Here is a 12599-nt window from a genome sequence, read left to right on the forward strand (position 1 = left end):
AGCGAACTGTACTATGTATAGTGAAGATGACTGGAAATGAGCAATATGCAGACAGTACTTCTAGGAAAGAGCTTCTACAAAAGAGCATGGTGTTCTTGGGTGTCTTTCTGCAGATCCCTGCTACAAACAAACAAACAAAATGGCTGAAAACTCAGATTAGAAGACCAAAAAACCTGACCTACCCTGCCAGTTAAAATTCCTCCCTCTCCCTTCAAGAAACCTGTTACATTTTTAATTCAGTCTTACTATATCTAACAAATGTATACATTTTCCCCTATGCCTTTATCTTTGCTGTGCTTTGCTGCAGGCAACAAAGTGCAAATGACAAAAATCTTCTATAGACATTTCCAGAAATGCTTATCACCTCATTTCTGAGTGTTGAATAAAGCAAACATCCACAGAGTGAAAAGAATTTTGAGTGTACGAGACTACAAATCAAAGCATAATTAGTAGGCCAGAAGGCTTGACCTATCATCTTCCATACTGTTTTTCTTAGGAAAGAAAATCAAAAGTGTATTAAAATTGTAATTACATTCAAATAAGAAAAATTGTAGAATACCGTACCTTATCAATAGTGAGCATATAGAAGTGAGTGATGTCATTTTCATGTGCATATTTGATTCTTGCCCTACACTCCTCTTCATCAATTAGTTCACCAACATATTCATTCACAAACTCTCCCTGAAGGATAGAAGAACGTCACTAGTAAAGAACACACCAAGCCCAGCAACAGTGTCACAAGCTACCGGTGCTTCTTTAGGATGGAATGAAGAGTTCTCATTTTATTTTGATGTTCACTATTGAGCAAATAAATTCCTTTCAGAGACAAAGATTTGTACGTTTTTCTTTTAGGTGCAACGTAAAACGTCCCCCAAAATAATTATGGAATATTCAGTTCCTGATAACAGGAATTGAGAAGTGTCACAATTCCTACCTTTTTTATGTCCCTCTTAGCGACCAGACCCCACCCTTTGCCATTGGTTTTGATGATCTTTGTCTCAGGGTAATGACGTTTGGTAAAGCACTGATTTTGGCAGCGTTCTCCAGCTGGACAAACTTGTGGATGACATTCATACATTAGCATCCGGTTTAGACACTCAGAATCAAAACCACAAGGGTTTTCATCTGAGGGTTTACAGTTGCACTTGGGAATCTCAGAAATGTCAGCAGTATAAATCTGAACTTTACCACAAGGTTTGTTCACCTGAATAAAACAAAAATAGTTCAAATATTATTTTAAAACACTTGTTAGAATTAAAACAAACAAACAAACAAAAAAACCATTTATAGGTTAATGTATATTCAAGTATAAGAGAGTTTATCCAGTACAAGCTCTCCTCCCCATCTTACAACCCATTCCATGCACTCCATCATCAGTCTTGGACTTAGTCATCTCTCTGGTCCATCTCTAACTCTTGTCCCATTTCATCCTAGCTACTGACCTCTCTCACTCCCTCTCTTCCATTCCCTTACACTTATATTCAAACATGCTCTTATACCCTCCTGACCCTATTTATTTATCCGAATTCTTGTCCATCTCTCCCTTCTCAAATGCCTCTGAGCTCTTTGACCATGCTATCTAGAAACACCCTCATATAATCCAGATTTCACTCTTCACTCCATTGAAACTGTTTTTCTTCTTAGATAGCATCTCCATTTCTGGAGGTTTGCAACCAGGGTAGCACATTCTGTATCATCCTCTGCTAATGTCTTTGTGAATGAATAGTCCTTTTGATACACCCAGGATACCACATCGTCCATCCAAGATCATCTTTTTCTGCCTCATGTTTCTTCTCCCATCACAACATTCCCTTCCAGTGCCCATAAAACATACATCAACCCCTAAACATCCTAAAATGTACTCTTCTAATAGTCTCTCTCTTTTCATAAGATCACTGACCAGCATTTGCTCAGTTCCAATCATCTCCAGTACTTTTTCACAGATTATGCAGTCTAGCCATGATATTTTCAGAATTATTTTACAACACCGTAATTCAAAAGATTGTAGTTTTTTAAATTATCAATTGTTTGAATGCCCATGTTTCACAGCTGTGATTTAACACGGGTCAAATCTAAGTTTTTAAGAGAGATGGCATTTAGTCTTCAGACTTATGTCCCTTCTCATCAGATGTTTGTTCTTCCAGAATGTCTTACTGTTCTGGTGCTGACTTCAGTATCCATATTTTCATCTTTTGATATGATGATTCCTAAATTTGAATAATTTTTCACTTGCTGTACAGCTGCGTCATTCACTGGAAATTGTGCACATTTCCCCAGGATCCATAGTTTTTATCTTGTCCTCATTCAACTCTACACCGTATTCATATATAATCTTCACTAACTTCATCAATCAGCCAAAAGCACTTTCATCTGCACAGCAAATGCTATTCACCCATTTTCGATTCATCTTAATACCTTCTTGTGTTTCTTTGATTAATTTAATCAAACACTCACAATAAATGTTGAATAAAGTCAGTGACATTATACAACATTTTCTCCTCTTGAGCTCTAACATTTTTATTTTTTTATCTCACATTATAATCACCTTCTGATTCCAGTATAATTGTTTTATTATTCGGTGTTCATATCCATCAATCCAACAGATCTTAATATGTTGAGCAATTTGTAATTGTAGATTCTGTCTGATGCTTTTTGTAAGTCAATAAAACACAATATACAATTTTCCTCATCAACTGATCTTTCTAATAAGAGCTTCAAGTTCATAATGGCGTTTATTGTGATCTCTCCTTATTTGACACTATTATTGTTCGCTTGTTTCTTTACCATTCTTTTCTTGTATTTGGTCTTTAACAACTCACAAAAGTATTTTAGAAGCATGCAATGCTAGGCTGATTGTTCTGTAGTCTTTACAATCCACAGTGTTGGTCTTTTTTGGGATTTGTACACAGTGAGATTATAAAAAGTCTTCTGGCAATTCTCCTGTCACAAACATATTCTTCATTACCTCGACAGGACTTTCAAGCCTTTATCCCCTATGCTTTTAAAAATTCAGTTGGTATTCCATTCTAACCTAGCACTTTTCCATTCAGAAGTCTTTTTATTTACGCCATGATTTCATCATTGGCAGGCTTACTTGATTCACACCTACAATTGAGGTTTTTCAGGCCTATCATCACGATAGAGTTCCTTGACACATTTTGCTATCTCTTGTTCTTGTCTTTAGGATCTGTCATTTTTGTCCTTAAGGGTCGTATTGGTCACCTTTCTTTCTTCTGTCATTGTGTTACTTACTTTTATTGTTTTCTCTAAGGTCATAAACTTGGTCACAAGGAGTGAGATAAAAGTACCTCTTTTCTCTGTGCATTTCCTTAATCCATCTTTGCTCCTCAGAGATGATCATTCTCTCCCCAGGTTTCTGTGACTGTATATTCTTCTGCTTTTCTTCCTACTTTTCCATCCAATCTTTCAGTGTCTTCTCTTCAATTACTAGTTAGCAACCCCAATTCTGTTTTCAGATGCCTACTTTAAACATTCCAGACCCTTTCAATTCTGTTTATGAGCAAGCACAACTGCTCCCACAGCTTCCTAATTTACATGCTGATTTCCCTCAAATCTGCATCTCTCCAGTGACCTCTTCCTGTGTTCAATTTTTTTCTAGATGTCCTGCTATCATCTCAAATTTCACATGATGAAAAAAGGCTTATTCCTCCTCCTAAGCTCTCTTCTTATTTCCTCCTCTTAATTGTAGGCACTGCCATCTTCCTCTCAGCTACTCAGGATTGTAACTTCAGTGTCAGACTCATCTTCCCCCACCTTCATGGCTCTTCTTAAATCCTGCATCTTTCTCCTCTCCATGATTTTGAAAAGTCAGCTCTTTTAAATTTATCACCAAGATCCTTCTCCAAGTACTGATGGTTATCTCTTGCCTCAACTGCAACCTTCTCCTTTGTGGTCTCCCCCATCTCACATTGCCCATCTACTCTAAACAAAACACTGCTGCTCACATCAACATTTCAATATTATTCTCCCCAAAGACAGATGAAATTATTTTTTTCATTGTCCAAAGATATCTGCACCACTGGTCCAAACACTGGACCTTCATTGAGTTTATCATGAACTGTGTCCAATTTAGACTAGATTCCCTAGGCCAGAGCACACTGCTGGAGAGCAAATATTAAGAGAAATGCATTTTTTAAAAGTCGTATTACGTTCAACATCCATACATTTCAAAATAAATTCTGCAACTTAAAATTTGTCCACCTTTTTCTCCTCCACAGCAGATTTCCTCAAACCTTACCTTTATGTGTTTGTATGGTGGAGGTTTACGTTCATTTTCTTGGGTTTCTTTGGCTTCTCGCTGAAGTTTTATTTCTCGAAATCGAGATTCAGCTTCTTGCAAGGCTAAAAAACAGTTATATCATTAGAACTTGTAGACAGACTATTATTTCCTGTAGTCCACCATGCCCCTCCCCATTTTTTATTTAGGTAATCCCACAGTATCTTCTACCTCCCCTTCTAGACGCTTTAATCCCCTTCTATAGAAACAAATCTAAGTATCTGTATATAAACTCCTCTCTATAGGTAAGGATATTATAAGAATTGCTAAAATAGTAAGAAATAAAAACAACTGCATTACTTCAGTGACATCCTGGGAATGTTGTGTAGCAAGGTAAAAACCTGAGTAGTCTCTTGCTTCCTAAGCGGGGGATGGGGAGATGCTTCAGTAAGAATAGGGTTGTTTTGTCTCTTTATGCAGCCACAACGTACAATCCAATTTAAAAGATAAAGATATCCATTCTGGAAGAGGCTCCATCCCAAGAAGAAGAAATAGTATGATTTTAAATCCAAAGTGGAATATGTTAGAGGTAAACAGCTGAGATCCTCAAGATTCAGTCTGGATTGATTTTGAGCAGTTAGATCCATGAGAATTTTACATGATTAATCAGTGTATGATATCTGGGACAAGGAATTTATTGTAGTACTTGTAAAATTCTGGTGGCTTTGTGGTGCTAGCAGACGTGCCATGGCACCAGGCCTCAATCAACACTGACAAATGCATAGCTGGAAACCAGTCTGGGTAATATTGTCAAAATAGATATCAGAGTAATAAGAATGTGTTTAGTGTTTAGATTTTATGTTTGTAGGATGCAGCATATATTAGTTTCACTTATCTGGACCCAATGTTATAGAGCAATAGCAAATATTTGCATTATAAATCTCCATAATTGTGTAACTCACCAAACAGGAAAGAAGCATTAACTAGTGTAAAGTTCTGGGGCTGCAGACAAGAAGGTCCATTGAAATCAAATGATCCATTGTGTATCGTACAAGGAAGAAGACTATGTCAATTGCCCTCCCCCTCACATGAAGATGAGACAGGCTCAGACGCTTGTATTCTGTTAGTCTGAACTCTGTGAGAGGGGAATAAAAATGCCTGACCAGAAGAAACCTGTGGTGATATGCTGCTTGAACTCTGAGGGGGCAAGGATTTCTAAGCACAAGCAAGAAGTCCCGAACTATTTAGCTTGCGTTAGCCCTAAAGGACATATAAAGCATGTATATTATAGCAGCTGCTATCAACTTTTGGAACCTGAGACTGTATTTTATTTGTGCGTGTATATATCTTTACCTGTCATGAGCCACTCCAGATGGCGTGACAAGCTTATGCTGGCATTTATTATAAATGACACAATTTACTTTGTACCCAAGACTTTATCTTCTCCACCCAACCAGTTTGAACTGTTTTTCACAGAATGCATTCTTGTCCCTTCAAAAGCTAACATACATACATATTTACACAGATGACTAATATGCAAAGACTGCTGAAACAATTTTATTTACACTGCAAGTGAAGAAAAATGGAGTTTACTTACCTGTAATGGGAGGCTGAGATGTATGGTTTTCCCATCTGTACTCCACTGTGGGTACACATACACCATGTGACTGAGTCCATACATTTTTACTAAGCCGTGTTCGTTGGTCCACACGCAAGTAGTAGTTCTCTTTGTGCTCCAAACAGAGTATAATTAGACAATGCAGACTGACATCTCCACTTCCTTTTCTTACTGCAAATCTGGCTATCGCATGGAATGGAATGCAGATAGGGACCACACATCTCAAAGAACCTCCAGTTACAAGTAACTAACCACCACAATAGGAGGATGAAAAGTGCTGATTGCTGCCAGATTGACCCATAGAGAACTGGTAAAGAGATGTCTTAAGGGTCAATCAGTAAATTAGGATAGCAGGGAACTCTGGAAACAGCTGATGTTGTCGTGACCAAGAGGAGAAATGCTTCCCATCTGGCTGAATAACATTTCCTGGCAGATTCCTTCCTATCTGATTGACAATGGATTGAACTGCTATTGAACATGAATGCTGTACATCTGATGTCCATCCAAATACCATGCCTTGAGCTGAAGATCTCATTAAGGAATAGTCAATCTCCCATTCGAGGTCTGTTGAAAAATGTCTGCTGAGACTGAGGGAATTCTGCGCACCTTACCTTATCGGTATGCTGGTGAGTTATGTAATATCTGACTAACTAATTCCAGAGGTCAACTGTCTATACACAGGGGGAGATATCTTGTTCCCCTGCTTGATTACACAGAAGACAGTTATCATGTTGTCCAACATCATCTGACTATGACGAGATCAGATGAGTGGAAGGAATGCATTGTAGGCCCAGCGGACCACCCTTATTTCCAGCAAATTGAACCTGTTGCAGAGGAAAGGAGGGGTCTGGCCCATCCTACTCTCCATGTTGCCACCACGACCCTCACCAGGAAAAGCGGCATAAAGGAAAAAAAGAAGCTTCTCACATGTGGATTCATATGGGAGTTTATGAAGTCTGTCTTTACAGTCTGCAAATTTGACATAATTTAGGAGATCGTATTTTGTTATCACCACCTGGTAGTTAGCAACTCTGAACTGGAGACTAGCCAAAGAGAATACTTTCCTACCCAGAAGGCTGAGGCATTTAGTGCCCTTGTCCAATGGAGTAGTTTTGGAGTACTGCATCCTGGACCTTTCTGTAGCCACCTGCACCACTAAGGAGCAGGGCACCAGATGAATGAATAAAAACTCTGCCCCCCCACTAGATGGCACAAAATATTGTTTCCAGGCTCTCTTCAGGGTATGAGACAAGAGGCAGGGGTGTGGCATACTGATCTGGTGGGTTCCAAAATGGCTTGGATAACTGGAAGGGCCAATCTCGAAGGGCCAGATTATGTCCAGTAGGGCCTATTGTGTGTCCTGAACCTTTGCAACAACTTCTGGTACTGCTTGTGGTCATTGGGTGGAGAGGGAGATGATGATGCAATCACCTCATCCAGAGAGGAGGACAACATAACCATCAGAACTGTTGGGTACAGCTCAACTACCTCGTCTGCAAATTCTGATGGAGCCAGTTGGCATCAGTTGGGAAAGGAGGGTCGGTGGCTTCCTGCACAGATCCAGGGTGCCTGCTGTATGGACCCCACAAGCTTCAGTAAGACCAAAAAGCTCAACTAGAGGGGGAGGCCTCAAGGCATTGGGTACCAGCAGTCCCTTGTGTAGCCATAATTGGAATGAAGCAGATAGTTCTAATACCATCCTTGGCCTCCGACTAGGCTTGTTTCTCTTGGGGGAAAAACCCCATCTGGAGTATCAGACTTTTCTTGATGAAATGATGCCGATGGTACCAGTGGGAGGATGTTCTAGGTTGTGGTGGCAGGAAGGCAGGATACTCTTCCCCTCAAGATGGTTTTTCCCAAGTGTAGGGATATCTCTAAGAAGAGCTGGGCCCAATACTAGGGGAGACTGTGTGCCAGACAAGGTGAATATCTCCTCCAGCAAGGTAAAGGCTTCGGTCCCTCCCTGGTATTTTGGGGCTCCTAAGAAAGGTACCAGAGGATCAGATCATAAGAAGGTCTAATGTTAGGGGAAACCTCATGGAGAACATCAGAGCCACTGGATGGGGTCCCAGCATCAAACTTCAGATGGAATCATTAGGTACCACTCATTAGGTTATGGGGTGGAGTTGGAACTAGTATCGTTGAATCCTTCTTCCTTCACATCTTTCTTTCTTGGCCAGAAGGTTTATATAAAACTAATTCTTTAGGACCCATTCCTGAGAACTTGCCTGACTTTGAGCAACATGGGGAAGAATCCTTTCTATTAGAGGCAGATATGTACCTGCCTATGTTCACATCCCCTACTCAGCTGTGAGAGTTTCTTAGGCTTCATAATTTTTGCCTTGACGCCAGACCTTGTGTCCGGAGGGCACTGCTTACTGTCTGAGGCTGTTGTATGAGGGGGTCTCCTTGGCCTGAATCTAAATGGGGTTTCATGGCCTACTCCTTGTGGTACTTTTGCAGATGGAGTTCTCATCCATCATGAGTTTAGGGAAAGAAGGAGCAGCAGATACTGCACTTGGTGGCAATATGGGCCTCCCCACGCAATAAAGGCAGAGCTGGTGATCATCACTGAAGAAGATGGAACAGGAGCAGGGGAGACAATTCTTGAACCCCAGAACTCTTGGCATAGTCCCTCTTTACAGGGAGAAGCTCCCTGGGACAGGGAGACAAACTACGCTAACTACGAAAACACTAAAAAACTAAACTATTAAAAGCTATTTACAAATTGCATTCATAGGTTCACAGTATAGGAAGATTAAAGCAAACATGGAGGACTCCAACTCAGGCCATGTGGCAATAAGAAAAGGAACTGCAGAGGCGTTCGTCTGCACTGTCCTTTACACTCTTGACTTTGAGCACTAGGAGAACAACTGTGCATGTGGAGACCAATGAACACTACTTGCTAAAAACATCCAGACACAGGAGCATGTGTACCCATGTGCGCAATACATGTAGGAACCATCACTTGAAGAACGATCAGATTCACAGATTAACTGCCAATGTAAAATGACCTTGCATGAGTGAAGTAAGTAGTGTTTATTCTAACTTCATAATTATCAGCTTTAAACCTCTGTTGTATTTCAATGTTGCAGCATTCTGCTATACACCCATCCTTGTCAAGTACAACATACAGAAAAAAGAGGTACCGTTATTAAAACTCTCCTTATTCAGAGAGTGTCAATATATTTAAAGTTTTGTGGATGGTCATTTACGCTTAATGCTTGCCTGTCAGAAAAGCAAAATTGTCAATGCACTGCTTAGGTTATACTCTGCTAGACGTCTCAGAAACAAAGCTTTTAATTCAGAGTAATAATAGTAACTAAAGTGTTCTGAACAATTCTCCTGTTGTATATTGTGACATGAGATACTACATAAGCAGACCTGGGCTCAGTGTCCTGTCTAAAGAAAGCAAAACATACATTCCACAAGATTAATTTTTATTTGATTAAAGCTCTATACCAGTTTTGAAGACTTTCCCAATTCCTTTAATTCCTTGGTATCTACTTCCTCTGTCTCCCTCCATATATGGAAACACACGAGCTTGATGTGTCCAATAATAATCCTTAGAACCAAAGAAAAATACTGGAAATTCTCCAATTTCATGCTTCATTTTCTGGATATTTGGGGGAACATTTTTTGGATGGCAAACTTCTGCAGGCCACCATCTATCACAGAAGTACAAATAAAAAAAAGTGACAGCATTTTAGTCAAGTCTTCCTCCAAAAGACAATTTAGCAACAGTAGTTTAACAGTAAACAATTACTACTTAATGTACTGTGAATAGGGTGTCACGTAGAACAAGATTTAAGGGAGCAAGTCACTAGACAACAAAACACAATAGAGCAGTTTTAAACCTAACCAAAAAATATAAAATAAAGGGACCTTGCTCTGAGTGCAATGGCATTTTAAACACTGCATCTAATTAATTTTCAAATTTCAAGGGATGTTCTAGGTATCAATGGGCAGAACCTTATTGATTTTGACAAAAGTCAAAACCCAGCAAGGAGAAACTAGGGGACACATAGCTGCTCACATCTGAGTAACAAAACCAACAGCTTTAACCAGGTCTTTAATTGTCTATAGATCAAAGAACTGGTTGATGGTTCCATTAATACCTTCCAGCAGACCACTCTGCCCCTCAAACTCAGCTCTGCTCATTGTTCCAATGGAGTTTAAAATGCAGACACACTGAAAGACTTCTCTCCCAAACTGAAAAGTTTATAATCCAGTCAGCTACAGATTATACAATCTTAACAATACATATTTACATATGTCTCAAATAGAGGGGGACATGAAAGCAGCACACCAAGAGGAGGTTACTAACCTGTAACTGAAGGTTCTTTGAGATGTGTGGTCCCTATCTATATTCCACTGACGGTTATACTCATGTGCTGTACATCAAGCCAGAGCTTTTTAAAGTAGTAGGGTCTCTTGGTCTGCACATGCACTTAGCTCTGCCTCATGGTTTGGAGAGAAGCAATAAAGGGTGAGGCGGACCGACTGCATCCTCAGTTCCTTCACTGCAAATCGTGCAGCAGAGGGTAAGGAGTGAAAGACTGGAATGCAGATAGGGACCACACACCTTGAAGATCCTCCAGTTATGGGTAAGTAACTTCTTCGAGTGATTGTCCCTATTGTATTCCACTGAGGGTGATTGTGATGGATGCCTCATTCAGCGTGGTTGTTCTTCGTTCCATGGTTCTGTCATCTTCATCACACCTTTCTCCTAATTAGTACTGCTTGGCAGAGTCCTGCACCAGGGCATAATGGGAAGACAAGGTATGTACCAAACTCCACGTGGCCTCCCTACATATGTCCATGAGTGGCATATTGTGAAGTGCAGCTATAGTTGATGCTTGCACTCTCGTGGAGTAGGTTCATACCCCAAGGGCTGGAGACAATCCTGATAATCGATACAGGGTGATGCACACCAAAACCCACTTAGAAACAGGGCTGCCCAGAGCGGGGGGAGGAGGGGGAACAAGTGGGGCAATTTGCCCCAGGCCCCACAGGGCCCCCCACAAGAATACAGTATTCTATAGTATTGCAACTTTTTTTTAAGGAAGGGGCTCCCGAAATTGCTTTGCCCCAGGACCCATCAATCCTCTGGGCAGCCCTGCTCAGCAATCCTCTGAGTGGAGCTGGCCTGCACCTTAATCCTTTCCTCCGTAGCAATAAATAGTCTTGGCTTCGTCCTCTGTAGGTTAAAGGCCACGGACCTACAGACATCAATGGGGTGAAGGCACCAGTCCTCCACTGAGGTGTGTGGCTTCAGAAAGAAGGCAAGTAAGCATATGGGTTGGTTGAAGTGAAAGTGAGAAACAACTTTCGGAAGAAACTTGGGATGCAAGCACAGGGAAATTTTATCTTTTTGGAACGCGCGCGTGGGGGGGGGGGGGGGAGGAGGTGGGGTCCGCCATCATGGCCCCCAGTTTGCCCACCCTTCTCACAGAGGCAATAGCTACCAGGAAGGTGACTTTCATGAAGAGAACAGTAGCATGAGGCCTGAGGTTCGAAGGGAGATTTCATCAATGCTGTCAAGTATCAGAGGGGTAGCCGTGTTAGTCTGGATCTGTAAAAAGCGACAAAGAGTCCTGAGGCACCTTACAGACTAACACGTATTGGAGCATAAGCTTTCATGGGTGAATATCCACTTTGTCAGACGTCTCTTAGTCTATAAGGTGCCACAGGACTCTGTCGCTTTCATCAATGCTGTGAGGACATGGTTGAGGTCCCACTGGGGAGTGATAGGGAGAATAGGAAGGATACATTCGGATGAGGCCATTCCAGAATCTTGCAGTCAAGGGGTGAGACTCCTTCAGGGACAGGAGATAGTCTAAAAAGAGAGGAATGTCCATGGCCTCAGAGGCAAGGCCCTTCTGCTGGGCCCAGGAGGCAAAATGTTTCCATTTGGCTTGGTAGGACAGCCTCATAGACCCTTTCCTGCTACTCGACAGGAAGGTAAGAAAGGATACAGCCGTGGGTAGGAGAATTGACATAAGGAGGAAGGGTAATGTTGATACTAGTCTAATAGGTGATACTGGCGGTAGAATGTCTGTGCCTAATCGGGTAAAGAATGTGAGAGAAACCAAACAGCAAAAATTAAGATGTTTGCACACTAATGCGAGGAGCCTAGGTAGAAAAATGGAGGAACTAGAGCTACTGGTGCAGGAAGTGAAACCGGATATTATAAGGATAACAGAAACATGGTGGAATAGTAATCATGACTGGAGTACAGGTATTGAAGGCTATGTGCTGTTTAGGAAAGACAGAAATAAAGGTAAAAGGTGGTGGAGTAGCATTGTATATCAGTGATAAGGCAGACTGTAAAGAAATAAGAAGTGATGGAATGGATAAGACAGAGTTTGTCTGGGCAAAAATCACCATGGGGAAGAAAGCTACTAGTGCCTCCCCTGGGATAGTGCTTGGGGTGTGCTATAGACCGCCGGGATCCGATCTGGAGTAGTGAGGACTTCATAGAAGAAATGGTTGTAGGGGACAACCTTGGTTCGAGTGATCATGCTGAATCATCAGTTCAAACTTAATGGAAGGATAAACAAAAATAGATCTGTGATTGGGGTTTTTTATTTCAAAAGGGCTAACTTAAGGAAATTAGTTAGGGAAGTGGATTGGACTGAAGAACTTGTGGATCTAAAGGCAGAGGAGGCCTGGATTACCTTCAAGTCAAGGTTGCAGAAACTCAAGAAAGGGGGAAAACTCATATGCATGAGTTGTAGACCA

At 41.1% G+C, this 12599-nt stretch overlaps 1 protein-coding gene across 5 annotated transcripts in view; it reads right to left on the reverse strand.

The window, feature by feature from the left end:
• NSD2 (nuclear receptor binding SET domain protein 2) overlaps window positions 1-12599 on the reverse strand; it is a 172445-nt gene that overhangs the window by 24809 nt on the left and 135037 nt on the right. For all 5 annotated transcript variants that reach the window (XM_039541944.1, XM_039541941.1, XM_039541942.1 and 2 more), the window contains 4 exons: window positions 9318-9523; window positions 4259-4362; window positions 935-1204; window positions 565-681 (listed from right to left, as the gene is read on the reverse strand). In XM_039541944.1, the coding sequence (XP_039397878.1) occupies window positions 565-681; window positions 935-1204; window positions 4259-4362; window positions 9318-9523 (697 nt within the window). The remainder of the gene's footprint in view (window positions 1-564; window positions 682-934; window positions 1205-4258; window positions 4363-9317; window positions 9524-12599) is intronic.

This window comes from Mauremys reevesii, linkage group 5 (assembly GCF_016161935.1).
Source record: "Mauremys reevesii isolate NIE-2019 linkage group 5, ASM1616193v1, whole genome shotgun sequence".
Lineage (NCBI taxonomy): Eukaryota > Metazoa > Chordata > Testudines > Geoemydidae > Mauremys > Mauremys reevesii.